This window comes from Calidris pugnax, unplaced genomic scaffold, assembly GCF_001431845.1.
Source record: "Calidris pugnax isolate Ruff unplaced genomic scaffold, ASM143184v1 scaffold11, whole genome shotgun sequence".
NCBI classification, from domain to species: domain Eukaryota; kingdom Metazoa; phylum Chordata; class Aves; order Charadriiformes; family Scolopacidae; genus Calidris; species Calidris pugnax.
Window position 1 is genome coordinate 6,858,238 of NW_015090803.1, and position 18,634 is coordinate 6,876,871.

An 18,634-nucleotide genomic window follows, 5' to 3' on the forward strand; every position below is an offset into this window, starting at 1 on the left:
GGCTGAGCAAGCTGTCTTTTGGTAGCTCAGAGTTCTACTTCAATTAATTACTAGCAGAGATACCAGTAAAATGGGTCAGCAGCTATTGGAAACTATCATAAACTCCTGCACACAGACATGCATGTGTGTGCGCACACATGGGGCATACAGAAATAAAGTCAATATCCTTGGCACTCTAATTCTTTCTGCCATCGTCCCTGGCTATAGAGGAGTACAGGGGCTACAGAATAACACAGACAGTATTTGTTCTAACACGTGTCTTCCCAGTTACATGTTCTGTTCCTTTGAAATGACTGGATGAGGAGGAAACCCCCCCAAGACAATGGAGATAACTCAGCGTGCTCAAAGGAGAAAAAGTCAGAGGGACAAAAAGAAGGCATAGACAGGAGACACTCAAAAGAACAGCTTGGCTCCAGATAGACTGGAAAGAACTTCCCAAACAGGACTATAGAGAAATTTTGGGCACTTACAAAGTGATCGTGGGCAAGAAGAGAACAGGCATAAATCTTATTTCAGATCTGTTGCCTCAAGTTGCCTAAAGTTTTCTTTACATAAAAAAGTAGAAACGCAACTTTTTATTTAAATTGAGTGTGTCTTCTTTTTAGTTTAGATCATTATTTTTTTTTTGGTCTTTTGGGGGAGCTCATTATAAGATGAAAGTCTGAGGCATTTCCACATCAAAGCTGCACTCCACTCTGCATCTTGTCACAGGAGGGAACAGACAACCTTGCAGACCAATAGAAGCTGCCAGTGTCCTAGATCCTGGTGTTATTCCAAGGAAGGGCAGGGGGTTGTGAATAAAATAATAGGGGAAATCAACTTTGGATCTGATCCGATTCCTTTTGAAGAACATATTGAAGTGCTTCTTGAGGCCAGATTTTTGCTTAGATTCTTTATTATCTTGTGTTAATCTGTCACTGCACATAAAGTAAAAAAAAAATAAATAAAAAAAATTTAAAAATGAAAAAAAGGATCACTCTTATTCTCCTAGCTGAAGATCTGGGGGAAAAAAAAAAAAAACTTTCTTTTTCCCAGAGTCAGACTAGGATTATTCTGTTTTAGCATTCTGAGACTTTATTCCTTCGGAGTTATAGACTCTATCTGATTTATGGGCTTTAGTCAATTAGTGGGAAAAAAATGCTGCTAGTGTTACTGTCTCTAACAAACACTTGCAACATCAAATTCCACTGGCCCCCATAAGAAGACACCTACTCTAGGCTTAAAATCATCATGTTTACCCCAAACTGTAAACTGACTGTCCAGCAAATAGCAGCTTAATCAGGGAGGAGAAAGGAAGGGAACATGTAGGTAGAATACAATACAAATAAAAAGAAGAAAGAGTAGATCCTGGTAAAATCTGTGCTGAAGGCTGCACTGAAGGAAAGAAACAGCTGAAATGCTTGGGGAGTAAGCTGATAATTTTGCATTCAAGTTGTAGTTCAGTGCAAGCCAAAAAAGAGGCCAAAGTGGCTTCTTTTTTTTTTTTTTTAATGAGGCAACAAAGAAGTTGCAACAAAGAAGTACAACCAACCACTACCAAGGCAGACACATGAAAACATCATCTTTAGCAAAAAGATTATGGTGAATGCAGGCTTACTCACGACTTCCTCACTAGTAAGTACTCTCTGCTTGACTGCAGAATACCACAAACTAAGAGCTGAGTCTCTTTACCATCAAATAATGCATAGTTTGATAAAATAAATAAAAATAACAGAATGAAAATAGGTTGGCAGCTGCGTAAGATGGGGTAGTTCAGCCTATAGGCAATCAGATAAAATATTCAAGCATTTTCGCAATGATTTTATCATGACAAATGCTATGCTCTATTTCTATTTAATTAAATATTGTTAAAATTAAAGGAAATTTGGTGACAATATCTAATTTTTCAAATGTTCTTAAATTTTAAAATACTTGAGTCATACAAAATAAACTAGAAGAACCACAGAACATTCATTTAAAACAGTCTTTTTCAACATACTGCTCCTGTACCTCCTCTTTCTTAATACAATCTTTAATTCTTATTATACCTATTGTATCTGCATATAAATATCCTTTTATTCTGATTTTGCCAATAAAATTGAGGGAAAATATTCTGAAAGGAGCAAAAAACAGATGAAATTGTGGGAATGAAAAGCTGTAACACTGGACACTATAATACAGTTGCAAAGTAAGATAACAGAGTGATAAAAGGTAGTGAGATACAGAGCAGTAGAAGTAGAGAAAAGCACAAAGATAACAGCACTTGGAGAATTCTGCCACTGTTCTGCTTTTCTGTCAGTCAAAAATCTTATTTGTCATGTTTGAAACTGCAGTTCAGTTGCCTTTTCATATCTCTCTACCACTGCCATGCCACTTACAGCTTTCTCTGGTGACAGATTTGCTTCAACCGTTCAAATAAACATCAGAACGTTAGTGGCAGGCTCAGCTACGGAAACAAAACAGCCCCAACCCTCAGAAGCCATTTTAATGTCAAATCTTATAACGTCATTTTGGCCATATAGCGATTACTTTCGTTGATTCTCATGAGTGCTAGTATTTCAAGTCCCTCACTTCTTACAAAGAAAGAGAAGCCTTAGCGTGAGATGAGATAAATTATCCACAGAGGTACCAAATGACGGTTGGGGTGTATTGCTTTGCTAAAGCACTGACCACTCATTTTTTTGCCAGTGTTTTCTGTCTGGTATTACCCACAGCATTTCCCACAAACCGTTTAAGCAATAAAATGACCCTGCTTGCTTTCATATGGGCAGAGTACGCAGAGCAAAACCGAATGAACTACTACTGGGAAACCATGTTTGCTTCTTTGTATATCTTTGGTTATAAATTATACCCTATCTTCCCGCCCTTGTTCTCTGTGGTGGGCTGAAGTCATTAAAAAGTGCTTGCGCAGGACCCATTGTGAGAGAACGAAGGGTCAATCTATATCTATGTCTTCTACCTATGAACAATGATTAGCTCTTTGAAAGTCATTCACCCATGACCCAAACCTCTGAGAGCTGACTGCAGCAATACAACTCCAGCAGGAAGGAAAATTGCTTTTCCACACTTCATAAAAATCCTCCTTAACTGAATATTCTGATCTAGGACCCGAGATGGTGTCTAGATGTTTTTTGCCTGCCCAGTGCCAGCGTGCTCTGCGCATGCAGAATGTTGCTAACAACTTCTTCTGTCTTCTGTCCTACATTGTGTTTTAGCAGTGGCCTTAGGAGCCAGTAAGGACTGTACACTACCTACTGCTCTAAAGCCTCAAATACTCCTATTTAACCTGTACATATAAAGTAGTCCTGTCTAAAGAAAGGTAAAAGTAAAGAGATCAGTTCTAATAGTAGGCTTGCCCATATAAACCAAGACCCTCTCCACTGACATCACAAAATCTACAGAGGGGAGGTATGTAAGAGCAGGAAGCTGGTGGAACTCTGCTCTGCTGGGATCCAGGGTTTCCACACATATCATTACATGGTTAATATCGACCTCACAGATTACAACAGATGTTTTAGCATTAAAAAAAAGCTACACTAAGATATGCTCCTGTATCCAAGAATGAGTTTCTTTCCAGCATGTCAGTATCATCATCATCATCATCAAGATCCATTATGCAGATAAGAGAGCACATTTTTACCTTTGTCTCTTTATGCCACTATTCTACTAGTGTGTCTCGGAGCAATTTTATCAATCAGGAAAAAATGGATAATAATTAGTGGAAAGTCACATATTTATACAAACACTATAAGGAAAAAAACAGTTTGCCAGTAAAGATTCCATTCAATAGCTCAACAATCTTTAAAGCTCTTTAAAAAAAAAAAAAAAAAAAAAAAAGGTTTTTTATTAAAGCACTAGCCTTCCCTTCAACAGATGTAATGTTGAGACAAGTTTGTCATCCTTGAGTCAACTAGGAAGTATATAAAGTACCATTGTAACAGCTGAGTTGTGATCTGAATAATTCCTCTAAACACAGATTTTCGACTCTACATTTCAGTTGATTCCGTTAAAAAAAAAAAAAAAAAAAAAAGGTTATTTACTTAAAACTACCTGGAAACACACAACCAATGGTAAGTCTCACTTCAGTAATGTGAGATGTGAGACAGAAGCTGGTATGAGATTTCAGGGTAGAAAATTTGAGGGGGAGGAGGTTGCTTCTGACTGCATGCTCTATAGCTGCTGCATAGTGGAAAAAGTCAGGATTCTAGTCAACTGACAGATGGTATAACGAAATTAAGATACATACTCAATGGAAACATTGATAAAACACTAAATGTTGATATACGCTTTACTGACTCATGATTCCTTCTTTGCTCATTATAACCATGTAGTTTTGAGATTTCAGATCGGTACTTATATTGTTGTAAAAGTGCCACGGGATCAAGACACCATTCTGGGATTCGGGATTTTCCCTGGCACCGAAAGGAAAGACTTTGTGGCAACTCAGGATGAGTATATATCACATTACTTATAATAAGTTATGTCTGTAGTGGAAGAGACAGCTGTATCTGACCCGTATAAAAATCATTGCATATATTTTCCTCTCTGGAATCTTTCTCATGAACAGCTCAAGATACTTATTAACCTTTCACCTCCTTACTTATATTAAACTGATTAATAATTGAAAACATTTTAGAATATACATGTACATCAAAAAGACACTGGTACAATTAATGTAGGTATGCTGATTTATAGCTTATTAATTTTAGCTTAATGAAACACATGTTGTCTCACGCTTCAATTAACTCGTGCTTGTTTTCCTCTTATGCATGTGGTTTTAGTTGTAAGTAGAACAAAGTATTTTTGAGAAAGAAAAACACAAAAATGACAATTTGAAAGTGGTTATGGATAACTTAGAATAGAGAATGCACTACTAATAACATACTCCAAAATAGAAGTGGTCTGAAGTTTAGCAGCTCGTGGGCCTGAAGGACAAACATCAATTGGCTGGTTGTCAAAATCTTTTCAGCTCATTATTTCTACAGGATTTTCAGCCAAACTTGGTCGAGTTAGTACACAACCTTTTTGCTCAGATAAGTCTGTGCCAGCTTCTTCAAAAAACGTTTGTTGCTTTTCTGTTTTCAGGGAAGCAGTGGGTGCATCAGCATCTTAAAAGTCCCCACAGCTCTCACCTACCAAATATTCTTATACTCCAGATGTGACACTTCCAAGCTGAGGATAGCTACACATGTCCTACTCAAAATTGATTAGAACTGAACAGTTTGAAGGCAGCTCACAAACGAGACATATGATGGTCAAGGAGAAAAGTGCTGCAAGGCAGCACGAGCGTGCAAGTCACAAGAAATGAGAACAAAGCTGACTCAGCAAGCCATAGGAGCATAAATGATCTTCCCCAAATCCAAAGGTAATGGGAAGCACCACAGCCCTGTGTGCCACTAACCAGTCACTCTCCAGCTAAAGGAAGGAAATACTGGCAGTGCACAAAAGCCACTTCTAAGGATATCCTCTAACACAGAACACTTTGCAGTATTATCTAATTCCATATTACACATATTGCATATAATTTTCCTTTGTCCTCACAGTATGCACTGCATTGCAAACATTGTGGTTTCCACCTCTCTATCTTATTTTAATAGAGGTAGTGAAATATGAGTCATATCTACTACCACAATCTAATTGAGTTACTCTGCTGTTAAAACCAAATGGTACAAACATCATCACTGCTGTTGGCTGATGTAGGGCTGGCCATGGGACAACTGAAAAGATGGGTGGGGTATTTAAGTTGGGTATCTGGAGGTTATCCAGCTACCCGCATCAACAAAAGCGTGCCATCCATCACCATAACTTGGCTGGTCTTCTGTCCCCTACTGGTGACCAGCAAAAATGAGTGAAAAAGTAGATACAGTGAGTCTCATCATCTGTTTTTATAGAGCCATACAATTTTATCCTGTTATTGAAACCAACGGGAGTTTTAAAAATATTTTCCAGCAAGGACTGGATTATCAAGACCTCTCATGAACGTCCATTAAAAAAGTTAAAATTCCATTTATTTAACGACTTTGATATTGGTAGCAATAAAAGTAACTAACTAACTTTCCATAAGATATTTCCTATCCAATTGCTTGCTTAACTGGGAAAAAACAACAACCTTCTAACTTTGCACCCTTTACATAGACCACTAACAGAATTCATTGAACATCAGCATGTAACACCACACTCAAGACTTGAACTCTGACAAGAATTATCTCAAATACTCCCAGAATCACAGCTCTGGTTCCTGTAACTTGCTGTAATTATATGAAGCAACTCTTTCCTTGTAATATGTCAGTAAATCTAAGATGAGAACAAATCTTTTAATACTCCACCAACTCCAGTCACAGCAGCAGCTGCTTTGCCACATGAGCACACCCGCTAGAAATAAGCTAATAATCTAGAGCACCTCTGGCATCAATCACAGCGTCAATCTTCATAGAGGAAAACGTGAAATTGCTTACAGCAACGAGTCAGTCAAGCTAGAAAAATCCACTAGTAGGAATCCCACAGTATAAATAAATAAAATAACACAGAGAGTGTAACCTGCAAATAACCTAATAGAAACACAACTGTCTTGATGAGAATAATGCAGAAAGGAGCACACATTGGTAACAGTGAAAATGAAATTATCAAGGCATATAAATTCAACATTGAAAAACAAAAGATAATCTGCAAAAAGAGGTGTAACAAACTGGTAGGTAACATTAAATACAAAAGAAAGAAAAAAGGTGAAGAGGTTTTTTTTAATCTTGATATAGATATACTCAGGGAAAAAATAATTAAGAATAGCACTTAGATAGCAATGAGGAAAGCATTTTTTTTTTCAATCAAAGCATGGTTCATTTAATCACAATCAGCGTATTTGTGTCAAGCAAATGAATGACTAACATATAAAAGACCTTACCAGCATTGCTGGAAACTACCAATTGCTACTTGGCCAAATGGAAAACACCTGCTAGCTCCAAGGGAGACAAAGCTTGTAGGGAAAGGTATTGCTTTTGGTTAGAAAAGCTGGTGCTTAGCTGAAAAAAATACCCCAAAACAACAACCTCCCAATCTCCCAGAAGTTGAGTTCAGTGAGATAATGTCATCTAATGTTTAGAGGGAGCTGTTTGCAAGAGTCCAGATGAGGCTGTTAGCTGCTGTTGAGTGTAGGACTGTGCCTAATTATTGCCTGTTAAACAGTGAGAGGCCTGTAGGAAGTGGATAGGAGGTTAATTGTACAATATCTGAAAAAACAGTATTTCTACTGGTTGATTTTTAACATCCAGTACGTCTTTCTTTTTCATCCTTTTTTTTTTTTTTTTTCCTTAGGCCTATATGATTTTTTGTTCCAGTTTGGGAGGGGGTTTGTGGGCTGGAAGGGTGGGCTAGTAGGCGTTTGGTAGACACAGCAAGCAGACAGAAGCAGAAAGATGTAAAGAGAAACTAAAATTGTGTTGTTCTCATTCTGTGTAGCACCACTAACCGGTTAAGAGGGTCTAGCCTGTTAATTTGCTCATAAGTTTTCATGCCAAATCCTAAAGAAATTGTGATTCTTTCTGACATGATCTCATCTCTCAAAAGGGATCTTCACACTGCAAAAGGAACCGTGTTTGCTGGGCAAGTTACCTGCTGACAGAAAATGCAACCCCAACTTTATCAGTATCTATTGATGAACTAAGAGAGTAAGTTAAATGATATTCATTTACGCTACTGTAAAAACTACATAAATGAGGCCAGCTATTCTGAGCTACAGAAACAAAATATACATAATCTTTCAAGGAGTGGGAAAGGACAATACATACATATCACAGACTACAGTTTCTGTCATGATCTATGAGAATTTTTCAAGTTTGAAATCAGCTTGCCACAAAGCATCCAAGCTGTAATGAATAAAATCAAGTAGACGGGAGTAACTGTTAGAAAAGAAAAAATGTAGCAGCTATGAAATGCTAATTTCTCAGATACAAGAATACCATTTATTCTGTCGTTAAGAAGATATCACTTAGCTGATTTTTTTTTTTCTTTTCCCATCATAAAGCAGTGTTTAATCAAAGTTCAGCACTCCATGTTCAATACGCATAGATATTAGCTTATACTAATCAGCTACATTTGTTGCAGAAATGATGTAATCAAAGAAAATGGCCACGGATTGGTAGGGAGGTGAACAGTAGCATCAAACCTGGCACTCCCCAGGGGGGGTTCCCTTCACGGCCAGGCCATGTGCCTCACCTCAGCTATGCTGGTCCTACGCCTCATCACCTGGCCACGCATTAACCTCACAGAGCGGCAGTTGCCACCATCTTATCGATGAGATGTTGGAACAATTTCTTCTATAAAATAGGTGTTTGAAAACAGGCTTAACCCTGCAGCTTTTATAGTATTTTCATTTCAAGCTGCAACAGGAGGAGTCAGGAATGCTCCACAAGAACCATAGTAGGGGCTGGAAGGGACTTTGGAGACCATCTAGTCCAACCCCTCTGCTGGACATGAACAAATCCAGGTGGGTTTAGAATATCTCCAGGGAAAGAGACTGCACAACCTCTCTGGGGAGCCTGTTCCAGGGCTCTGTCACCCTCAAAGAAGTTTTAATGCGTGTTAGGACAGAACTTCCTGTGTTCCAGCTTGTGTCCATTGCCCCTTGTCCCATCACTGGGCACCACTGGAAAAAGACTTGCCCCATTCTCTTGGCACCCATCCTTCAGATATTTACAAGCATTGATGAGGTCCCCTCTCAGTCTTCTCTAAGCTAAACAGACCCGGGCCTCCCAACCTTTCCTCATAAGAAAGAGAGGTGCTTCGTTCCCTTGATCATCTTCACAGCAGTCTGCTGGACTATTTCCAGCAGTTCCCTGTCCTTCTTGAACTCAGGATCTCAGAACTGGACCCTACTCCTGATGCAGCCTCACCAGGGCAGAGTAGAGGGAAGGATGACCTCCCTCAACCTGCTAGCTACGCTCTTATTGATGCACCCCTTGTTTGGCCACAAGGGCACACTGCTGGCTCATGGTTAACTTGTTGCCACCAGGACTCCCAGGTCTCTCTCCACAGAGCTGCTTTCTAGCAGGTCAGCCTCTAAACCTATGGGGGTGCATGGGATTGCTCCTCCCTGGGTGCAGGGCCCTACAGTTGCCCTTGTTGAATTTCATCAGGTTCCTCAGCAGCTTTGTACCGGGAGGAGTGGGAAAGGCTCAACTCACTGCCTGCTGAGACAGGCAACTGCTCGAAACATAATAGCTACGATTAATTTTTTCTCTCCTTGTTTTGTTCTTTAATAAACAGCTCCTCTACGTCCTTCCACTAGGGCAGCTGAGGCGCTGCTGGTGAACACGGTCCCCCGGGGGGAGGATCTAACCAGGGGAGCCACAGTAGGGCCCAGCAGGTGGCTCTGCCCAGACCCCGACCGCAGCCGGGCCCGCTAACAGCCTCCGCGAAGCCGCCTCAGCCCGGCGGGACCCGGCCGCCGCCTCAGCTCAGGGCGCTGTGGGTTGCAAGTCTCCAGCACCGCCCCGAAGGGGCAGGCCCAGGCGCGAGGCCCGGATGAGCGCGGCAGCCGCGCCGTGACGTCACGTGCCGGCCCCACCAATGGGCGGCCGCGGCGGTGGAGTTTGAACGTCGGAGGAGCGGTGCCAACCGTCTGGCCGCGCGCGGGGACGCCCTGCCGTGCCCCCCACCACCAACCACCCCCGTCGACCCCCGTCCTGAGGCACGAGCGCGCGGGCAGCCGTTGGTGCCGTTGGCAGGTAAACCGGGGCTCTGGGGGGGCGACCGGGCGGTATCGGCTCCGCCGTAGTCTGGTGCAGCAGCGGCCGTGTGTGGGAGGTGCCCGGGGGATGTAAACGCCTGCTCTGAGGAGGGACAGCTGGTCTGTGTGAGGGAAGGGGGGACAGAGCTGGGGAGGGGTGGGTGTCCTGAGGGTCTTCAGTGTTAGAGGAGCTGGGGGCCCGCTTCTGAGGCCTCAGGGGCACCCCTCGCCACCCGCCCGACCGCCCCGGGGCCGGCGTTTGGAGGCCGCGGCCTAGTCTTCGCCGCGGACACCGTGGGTTTTGCAGTTCAGTGTCGGTAGTCGTGCTGCAAACATAGTTTTGAAAATGGCCATAGCTGTGGGACTCTTACTATTCGTTTATATGCAACTTAAAAACACCATAAGCTTTACTCTTGTTTCTCTGTGCCTTTTCTTTCTCTTGTGCCGCACCAGCTTAATGAGTTCTTCACCCTTTATTTTTCTAAAGGTGGAAGATGGCTAAATACCTGAAAAAGCCCTTCAAAGACACTCTGGAAGATATAAAAGAACGAATGAAAGAGAAAAGAAATCAGAAATGGATGCGGTTGGGTAAAATTAGCCAGATCTCCGCTGTAAAGTGCAAAATAGCAAGTAAGATCCTTAAATATCTTAATATTTTTCATAACTTTTTTTTCAAACCAAGTTGAAATACTCACTGTTATGTTGCAGCCAACACCTCTATGCAGATGAAGAGCATCCAAGCAAACAACAGAGATCTAGCACAGGCTTTGCAAGAAGAAAAGCTCAAACTGAGGGATGCTCAGGTTACCATTCTTCAATTAAGAAAAGAGTATCAAGATCTGAAGATTAAGATGTTTGACTTGCAAAGAAATCTTAGGTTCAAGCAAGCACAAGGAGTTATTGAGGTATTTTTAATTATGATTTAGTGAAATTTAACAACAGAATCTGTACTGATTTACTGATATCATTAAATGTTTCATAAAAAAATAACACATAGAACAAGTTTTCTCATTAGCTATTTTTTTCTGGCTACTCTTTTTTCTTTAATTAAAATCTATATTATGCGATATTTTTTTATTTTTTTTAATACCAGTTGAAGGTACCTGATGCAGGTATCCTCAGGATTTAGTCATCTCATAATACTGATGAGACGTTATTATACTGATAGTTGATACCAGAGTGTAACAGCATTATTTTCCTTCTTTTATCCTTTAGAATCAACTGTCAGCCTTGAATGAGATAATTTCAAAAGTTTCTCAGAATTTACTGAACTCGATTGATCTTCTTGGCCCAGCAAAGAATTTGTGTTCCATAGGTGCAGTAAGTACCTTTTCCTCGTGGGGAGCAGGATGTCTATTAATTCATCCCCTTACTCTTTCCAACACAGACGCACACAGCTTTTGAAATTTGAGCCTTAGTTTGGAGGTTTGACTAATCCCATAGTCCCCAGTATGACATGGTATCCCACTCTGGGGGTGTGTAAGAGGTTTTTAGTGGGACTATGAGGCGGCAGGGGTACCCTGATTTTCTACGGGTTTGTGTCTTGCTCCCTGTATCATCCTCGCAGTTCCTTCCCCTGTCTGCTATCTGTATAATTGGGTGGGTGATGAACATGCTGATTCGCAGGAGCTGAGTATGTGAGATCCCACAGCACTTTGTGTTAGCCAGCCAGAGAGAAAAAGTGGCCTTTCTGTGGGTAACTTGGCTGTTGTCTAAAACTTACATATGGTGCAAGCTTGTTCCAGCTATTTAGTCACAGTAAGTTTTATTTTGTTGACAGAATCAGAGTGTGCTTTCTTCAGTTCTTGAAAACAGTTCCAATGTTGTAGGACAAATAGACTCCGTGTAAGTACCTTTTATTAATGCCTATTTATATTTGAAAACTATGTTACAGTAAGCTTAACTTTCTGACTAGTAAAAGGGAAGAAATCCAATGTAATGAAGTAGTTCATTGTCATAAAATATATTGCTATTCAGTAAATACTACCTTTGATATTTTCTCTAGAGGACTTCTACAATGTCCTGACGGAGATGATCAACTACTTCCAAGTGGGATTGAAGCTGATAATGATAGACATGAGCTGACTCATTCTGTGTCAGAGATCTGTGAGGAGTCTGACAATGCCGTTTCCTTAATCAAAATAGTTCCAGACAAAGGTAATGAAATTGAAGTATCAGACATTGCTTTATTCTGAATAATGAAAAAAATCTGTGAGTAAAACTTTAAAATGTAATTACTACTTTTGAAGTAACTGTCAAGTAATTTTCCACTTATCATAGAGGTTAGATATTAAAATCGGTAACTGGTTAACTTTTTGAATGAAGATGCCTAGCAAAATAAGGGAGGAATTTGAAAAGGCTTTGTCTTCTATATACCTGCTGTCTAGTTTCATTATCTACCAAACAGTTCAACAGAGTAAAGTCATCTTTAGTCATGCATTATTGTTTATATAATCAACAATTGTTAACAAAGCAAAATACTCAGAAAAATAAATGCCCTGTAGATAACTTTTCAAACAGAACAGGTTAGAGGTAAATCCTCATGTAGTGTACTTAACTGCTTTCTGTCTGGAAGCTGTATTAAACAGCTTATCTTGATTGCCAAATTATACACATCTGTGGAGAAAATTCTTAAGAACAGTCTTAACTTTTGAGAGGTTCAGAATTTGCTTCTTAGTATTTTGCTTGTTACTATTTTGCTAATATGACTTTTTCCTCTTCAATTACAAGAGCAAACAACTGATTTTCATCTGGACAACATAAGGTCAGAGGTGGGAAATGTTTCTTTAAGTGGAGAGGATGGATTTGGTAACATGTTACCAAAAAGTGTGTCTACCAGGCGCCGCTATTCAAAGATGAGAAATCACGATGAACTTTGCACTGGTGTCTTGGACCATTCGGAAGCACCTGATTCAACAAGAGAGCTTTCTAAACAGGATGAAATTAGATTTGAAGAAAGTCTAGAGAAGTGTACTGTAGAAAACATAAATTCAGATATTTCTCCATTGAATGAAAAAAAATTAAGCTCAGAGCTGGTGTTCAGGCAGACAAATTCTGAAACTTCACAATTCAACTTAAGCAATAATTCTGATCTTAAACAACGTGAGTGTAAAAGCAGAGAAGACTCCCAAATAAGGAAAGAGAAGCATCAGAAGGGAAAACTGGAAAGGTCTAAAAAGTCTTCCAGACAAAGACCCAAAAAAAACCAGGGTAAAGAGGCTTCCAAAGAAAACTTGGATTTTTTGGGTGGCTCCAGTGATGCTTATGACTTTCACTTTGAAGAGAGTGTCCATCTTACACCTTTTCGACAAAGGAAGGTGAATGACACAGATACTGGTGTGGATGACAAAGATGACTTATCTGACACTGATACCACTGAGTCGAGTCCTGCTGAAGATTCAGATGATAGCCTCTACGAGCCTTACAAGAGTAAATCCAAAAAAAGGAAAAGCTCAGTGGACAACAAAGATACATCGCCAGTCCATGTAAGGCCAAGGTCTAAAAGATGTTTGGCACAGCGTGAGCAGAAACTCCATAATGAAAAAGAGACTGAAAGCAATAAATCAAGGGAGGAGTCTATTAGTAAGTATAGAAAGTGTTCCGTCATTGGTTTTGTTTCCTTGAGAGGTAACATTGTTTAAGGCTTTTTTAGGCTTTTTTATTTTAGTTTCAAGCTTAGTTTAGTTTTTAGGGTTTTTCAAATAAATACAAACAGAATAATCCTTAGATTCATTCTTCTGTCTGCCCTTTTTTTTTTCCTTGCAGCAGAAATTTGAATTAAAGATATATTTTGTTTAAGAAATTAGTCAATAATGAATTAATACTGTATTCTAGATGTGTTTAATGACATATTAAAGCTGAGGAGCATAAGAGTATAAAATCACACTTTGCCTGGCACTGCTTAGTGTTAATTTATTTTTCAGAATTAAAATCCTGACTGTGTGTCAATTCTCTTAATATTCTGAAGTGGAAAGAAGTTATAGCTGAGAGTTAGTTCACACCTGGTATGTTCCCTGACATTCCCTTTTAAGTCAGCTTACCTGAATTATGTTTTATTTTTTCCCAGGGCAGCCTTCTGAGCCATCTCGTGGTCACCTTTGTGATGTTACCAATACTGCTTCATCGCTTCCCCACATTGGGAATGTGCCCATTTTACCAGAAGGTGAAGGACCACAATCCCCAAAACGCAAGCGACGCTGTACTCTTACTGTGAACTATAAAGAACCAAACATTGCAAGGTAGGTGTCTCACTTTCCAGTTTAATATAAAGTTCATGATATTCAATCAAATGGGGGATCGGAGGGGGTTGTTTAAATATTGAAAATATATACTTAACAAAACATTCAGAGATTTCCGATGTTAGTAATACAAAATAGTTCATGTGAAATTAAAACATTAACTTTCAGCTAGTAAGTACAAGTGATGTGTGGAACAAAACTCAATTTTGCTTTGTTTTTTTTTTAACAGCAAACTCAGGAGAGGCGATCCATTTACAGATACAAATTTTCTGAATTCTCCAATATTCAAGCAGAAAAAAGATGCTAGACGTTCTCTTAAGAAAGCATCTCTGTCAAAGTACAATGAGAAATTTGTTGGTTGTCGTTGAGATTTCAAGCTGTGATGGCAAAACCATGCTCACTCCATGAAAAAAGGAAATCTTTCATCCAGGAAACTATTGTTGCACAGTATCTTATACAAATGTGCAATTATTTCTATGTGTCTAATAGTAAGGATATAAAATTAAGGTGCTTTGGTTTTAATCCAGTGACAATGATATGGAAGATGACTTTTATAACTAAAGTGATTCTTTCAAACTCTTGAGAGAAGACATCCCTACACCGTGGATCTGCGAGTATATCAGAAATATCTGGTGAAAAAGGTGGTGAAGGTAATTTTATGACTTACACCGTGCTTGATCTCTCAGTGTTTGGCAAAGGTGAACTCCAAGCACTTAAGATGAAATGGTTTTGTGGCTTTTTTTAATAACAATGTTTGTACAGATCTTGTATGTAATCTCTGTAGTTTCATATTGAAGCTCATAATGTATGTCTTAGTGTTTGGAAACTGCTTGTAGCTAGTTCTTCTGTTGTACAGTTCCTGTATTTGCTTCAAGGGTGGCAGTCAGCTGTGGGCATACTGCAAGCCTGTGTACTTCCCCCATCTTATGTGGCGTGTTGCTTAGAAGCAAGATTGCCAGTTGTAATTTAATTATATAGCTGGAGCTCTCAAAACTAGCAATTTAGGGTTGGTTGGTACCAAACTTACATTTGCTTTGTTCCTATCTGGTTATCTGTGAAGAATGCTCTGCTTTGGTGGAGTGTAAAGTAAGCCACTAATACTTTTAGTGGCTTGCTTTGCCAAGTATCTTCACCAGAGGAAGATCTGCCTTATCATACTGGTACCACAACAGGCACTATGCTGGAAGAACACTGTTCAGCTGTCCAGCAAGATTTCAAGGTTGCAGAGCACTCAAATTAGCTTTTTCCTTTGCTAGAGGAACATTTAAGAAGTATTACAAGAGTAAAGCTACCTTAAAAATCAATGATGGGAAAGTACAGAAATAAAGGTTCTTTATTTGTCTTTGCAAGATTGTCTGTCTCACTTCAATAGATGTAAGAGCGCTCCCTTTCTGTAATAAAAAGGTATAATGTTAATTACATTTTTATTGGTAACTTTGTACATTGCTTACTCAAAAAAAATAATAAAATAATAAATTGCCTTTATCTAAGTAACCTCAGGATGCCAGCAAGTACAAACTCAACAGGGACTGTAGTTTGCTCCTATGTATGTGGTGTCTTGTGAACAAAGGACTCCAGTGGACAACAATGGGAAAACAGTATGAGCCGCCTCTGAGGTGAAAAATCAAGGCTTTTGAACAGCTAAGTCAAAGAATTGTTTGAGATGCTGAGGAGGTGGGAGTAAGAGTGCTGTAGCCCAGTTAGTATGGAGCTGGGAATGCTATTTGGAATAGTCACAGCTTTCCATACTGAATTCTCAGCTTGGCACACTATTGTCCCAGTGAATTCCAAGGCTTTTTTGCATATTTTCTAGTATACCTGGAAGATACACTGACTGTGCTCAGTTGTGAAATTGCTTCAGTGTGTATATTTGTAGTGCAAGAACTAATTAATAACAGAAGAGACCAAAACAAGTTGGATTTTGTACATATATAATTTAAAACTATTCTGTACCAGTACAATATATTAATTTTACAAATGTAAAGTTCATCAGCTGTTAAAGCATTTGCAAAACCACATATCCTACCGTAACTTTATTGCACAGTATCTATGAAAATATTAATTCTTAAATTAGAAAACAAATGTTTCAATATAGAAGAGACAATCTGATTGAAAGACGATAAGAAAATCTACTCTGAAAATAACAAAATTTCACAGGATACCAAGCTTAACGGGTGCATCTGTAGGCCCAATCTACAAAACAGGATTATAGCATCCAGTACTGGCTATTTAAAAAAAAAAAAAAATACTCACTGTACCTTTGTTATAGATCCAAATGTAGGTCAGACTAATCTCATACAAAACACTATGGCAAGTCTAGTGTTAACATTTTGAATACCTTGTGTACCACATTTACTACTTCCAGGTAGCTCCTGACATCTACTTGCTGAATTGACTCGTGAATTAACATTGCACAGGCATTTCTGCAGGAATATATTCTCTGACACAGCACAGGATTAGGGTTTTTTTTTCAGTCCTTATAACTATTTAATTTTACCAGTGTAACATCTGTAAATATAAAACACCAAGAATGAAAGTTAAATCTGTTTTTCACAAAAGCGGTTATAATTTACAATTACAAACTCTAATTATAAAATGTCAAGTGACAACTTTTTGGCCTGTACTGATCTTCATAAGGAAGTTAGGTGTACCTCTTAAATGTAGTGTAAGCAGCAAAATATATATATTTTTTATATATATAAGTGCTCAATTTGATGATATACTGACATGAGTTGTAAAATGTTAATATGTTCCTGGGTCTAAATAATCACAGTTAATAAGCATTACAATAAAGCTTGGTAGAAAATCCAGTTTACCACAGAGCCAAGTATATAAGCTAGAAGCTGTCATACGTTGACTTCTTTTGTGTACAACAGTCTTATCTCTGCTGAATGATCTAAGGAATTTCTCAGTGAAGAGTAGTAAATAGGGTGGATCATGAAGTGCATCAAAACCTTAACTCTATTCAGCCAATTGAAATTGTCTAGGATGCGCGAATTGGATTCTCTCAAGTTATTTTGGGTACTTATGTCCTGCATAAGCCAAGTCACTATGACATTACACATCTAGCCAGATAATACTTTTTTTTAAATAGTGGTTATGAGATTACAATTTGCAGGTAAAATATTTTATCAAAACCCAAAATGAATAGAAAAAACTTGCATCTATCAAAGATTACAGGCAGTCCTTTTTCAGAACTGGCTGCTCCTCTCTCACAGCTTCTCAACCAGTTGAGTGTTTCTTTTAAAAAATATCTTATAAAAAGATTCTACAAAGAAACAAGTGTTTCAGAAACCCCCCCAACTGTTGTTTTCCCTTACTGTTTTCTTTTTTTACTGGAAAAAAAAAATAATAAAACTTTATCAAACAGGTACTGCATTAGGTAAGCTATAACATCTGTTGTTTGGGAATTTTCTTCCTATTCCCAAACATGTGCAATTTCCCACATGTTTTGTGTGGGGTTTCTGAGGCTGTAGCTGATAAACTTCTTATGAACATACGGTAATGGGCACACAAAAGAAATTTTCCGTAATTAAATACATTATAAAGCATTTTAATAAAATAATTTTTGTAACTTCAGTATAATACATGTTTGCAAAACTAAAAGGGTTTTTAAAAGTGCTAAGTATTAAACAGAAGTTTCTTTAAACCTTGAAGTCCCACAACTTAGATATAGAACGGCTTCCCCTGCCCGTAAAGTAGGCACACTGTTTGGTTGTAAAAAAGACAGTGTCACTTGTCAATTAATCCAGCTTCTTTAATTTTGGTGTAGAAGAATTTCTCCAGTATATTGGCACATTTGTAGTATTCACTCTCGGGGGGGTTGTACTCTCTGCAATTTGTAAAGACTCGCTGCAAGTCTGCCATGAATAATTTCTTAGACACGTAGTACCTATTCTTGAGACGCTCGCTCATTGTTTTGAGATCTGTACAGAAGAAAAATAGATTAACAGCGTTTGATTCAAATACTTTTTGTATGCAATATCCCTTTAGACTGATTTGCCATTTAATGTGAACTGGCAAAGCTGGGATTTGGAATCCTCATTGCCTTCATTTAAGGTGCAGTCCCTTTTTTACCTTCAACAGCAATTGAGCCCCTGGAACTAAGCAATATTTCGCTGTAAGAATGATTTTGTGTAGGGTTTATTTTTTCTCCTTTAAAAGATTAAAGCATCACTGTTTTGTCCTCTGATACTGCTCAGTTTCCTGTGGGTACTAGGTGTCCCTGGCGCTCCTCTCACCGCTCTGTGAGGCAAACCTGTTTGTTGTCAGCTCTGCTGGAGGAGGCCTTAGGAGTGTATAAGCAAAGAATTCAAACATCACAAAACATGCACGTTAACCTAAAATCCTCACTTCTGTGCGAGCACAGCAGAGAAGAGACATCTGTCTGTACTACAAGCAGTACTTGCAGCTTTGCAAGAAGATCCAGTTTGTTCCACACTCTGCGTCTTCAAAGTTTATAGTTGTGTATTGCTTTTTAAGTTGTGAGAACAGATCTCTCCTGCTTTCAGTGCACCATACAAAACCTTTACTTACATTTTACATTACTTTACATTTTTTAAGAAATATTTTCCTTTATACTAAAATCAGTCATCCATAAACATGTAAAATCACCTCAGCATTCTCCACACAGTCACTTTCCCAGTAAGTCTTATCAGGCATTTAAAAATTTTGCCTGCATTACAAGTGTTCTAGG

General features: G+C 38.9%; 2 protein-coding genes across 2 annotated transcripts in view; one reads left to right on the forward strand and one right to left on the reverse strand.

The window, feature by feature from the left end:
- The first annotated feature begins 9,561 nt into the window (after window positions 1-9,561).
- Window positions 9,562-15,359, forward strand: SGOL1 (shugoshin-like 1 (S. pombe)). The gene is made up of 9 exons (XM_014937787.1): window positions 9,562-9,698; window positions 10,188-10,330; window positions 10,409-10,605; window positions 10,916-11,020; window positions 11,481-11,545; window positions 11,706-11,857; window positions 12,431-13,282; window positions 13,767-13,938; window positions 14,168-15,359. The coding sequence occupies exons 2-9, from the start codon at window positions 10,195-10,197 to the stop codon at window positions 14,304-14,306; spliced, it is 1,818 nt and encodes a 605-aa protein (XP_014793273.1). The 5' UTR covers window positions 9,562-9,698; window positions 10,188-10,194; the 3' UTR covers window positions 14,307-15,359.
- A 493-nt stretch (window positions 15,360-15,852) lies between these two features.
- The window catches only part of KAT2B (K(lysine) acetyltransferase 2B), a 44,134-nt gene continuing 41,352 nt past the window's right edge, over window positions 15,853-18,634 (reverse strand). The window contains exon 18 of the mRNA XM_014937626.1: window positions 15,853-17,864. Within this exon, the coding sequence (XP_014793112.1) occupies window positions 17,671-17,864 (194 nt within the window). The 3' untranslated portion in view covers window positions 15,853-17,670. The remainder of the gene's footprint in view (window positions 17,865-18,634) is intronic.

Bases quoted from the DNA above. Each gene is read 5' to 3' on its own strand.
- SGOL1 (XM_014937787.1), top strand. From the start codon at position 10,195: ATGGCTAAATACCTGAAAAAGCCCTTCAAAGACACTCTGGAAGATATA. The intron at 13,283-13,766 runs GTAAGTATAGAA...ATTTTTTCCCAG, and splicing joins ATCAAGGGAGGAGTCTATTA to GGCAGCCTTCTGAGCCATCT. The intron at 13,939-14,167 runs GTAGGTGTCTCA...TTTTTTTAACAG, and splicing joins AAAGAACCAAACATTGCAAG to CAAACTCAGGAGAGGCGATC.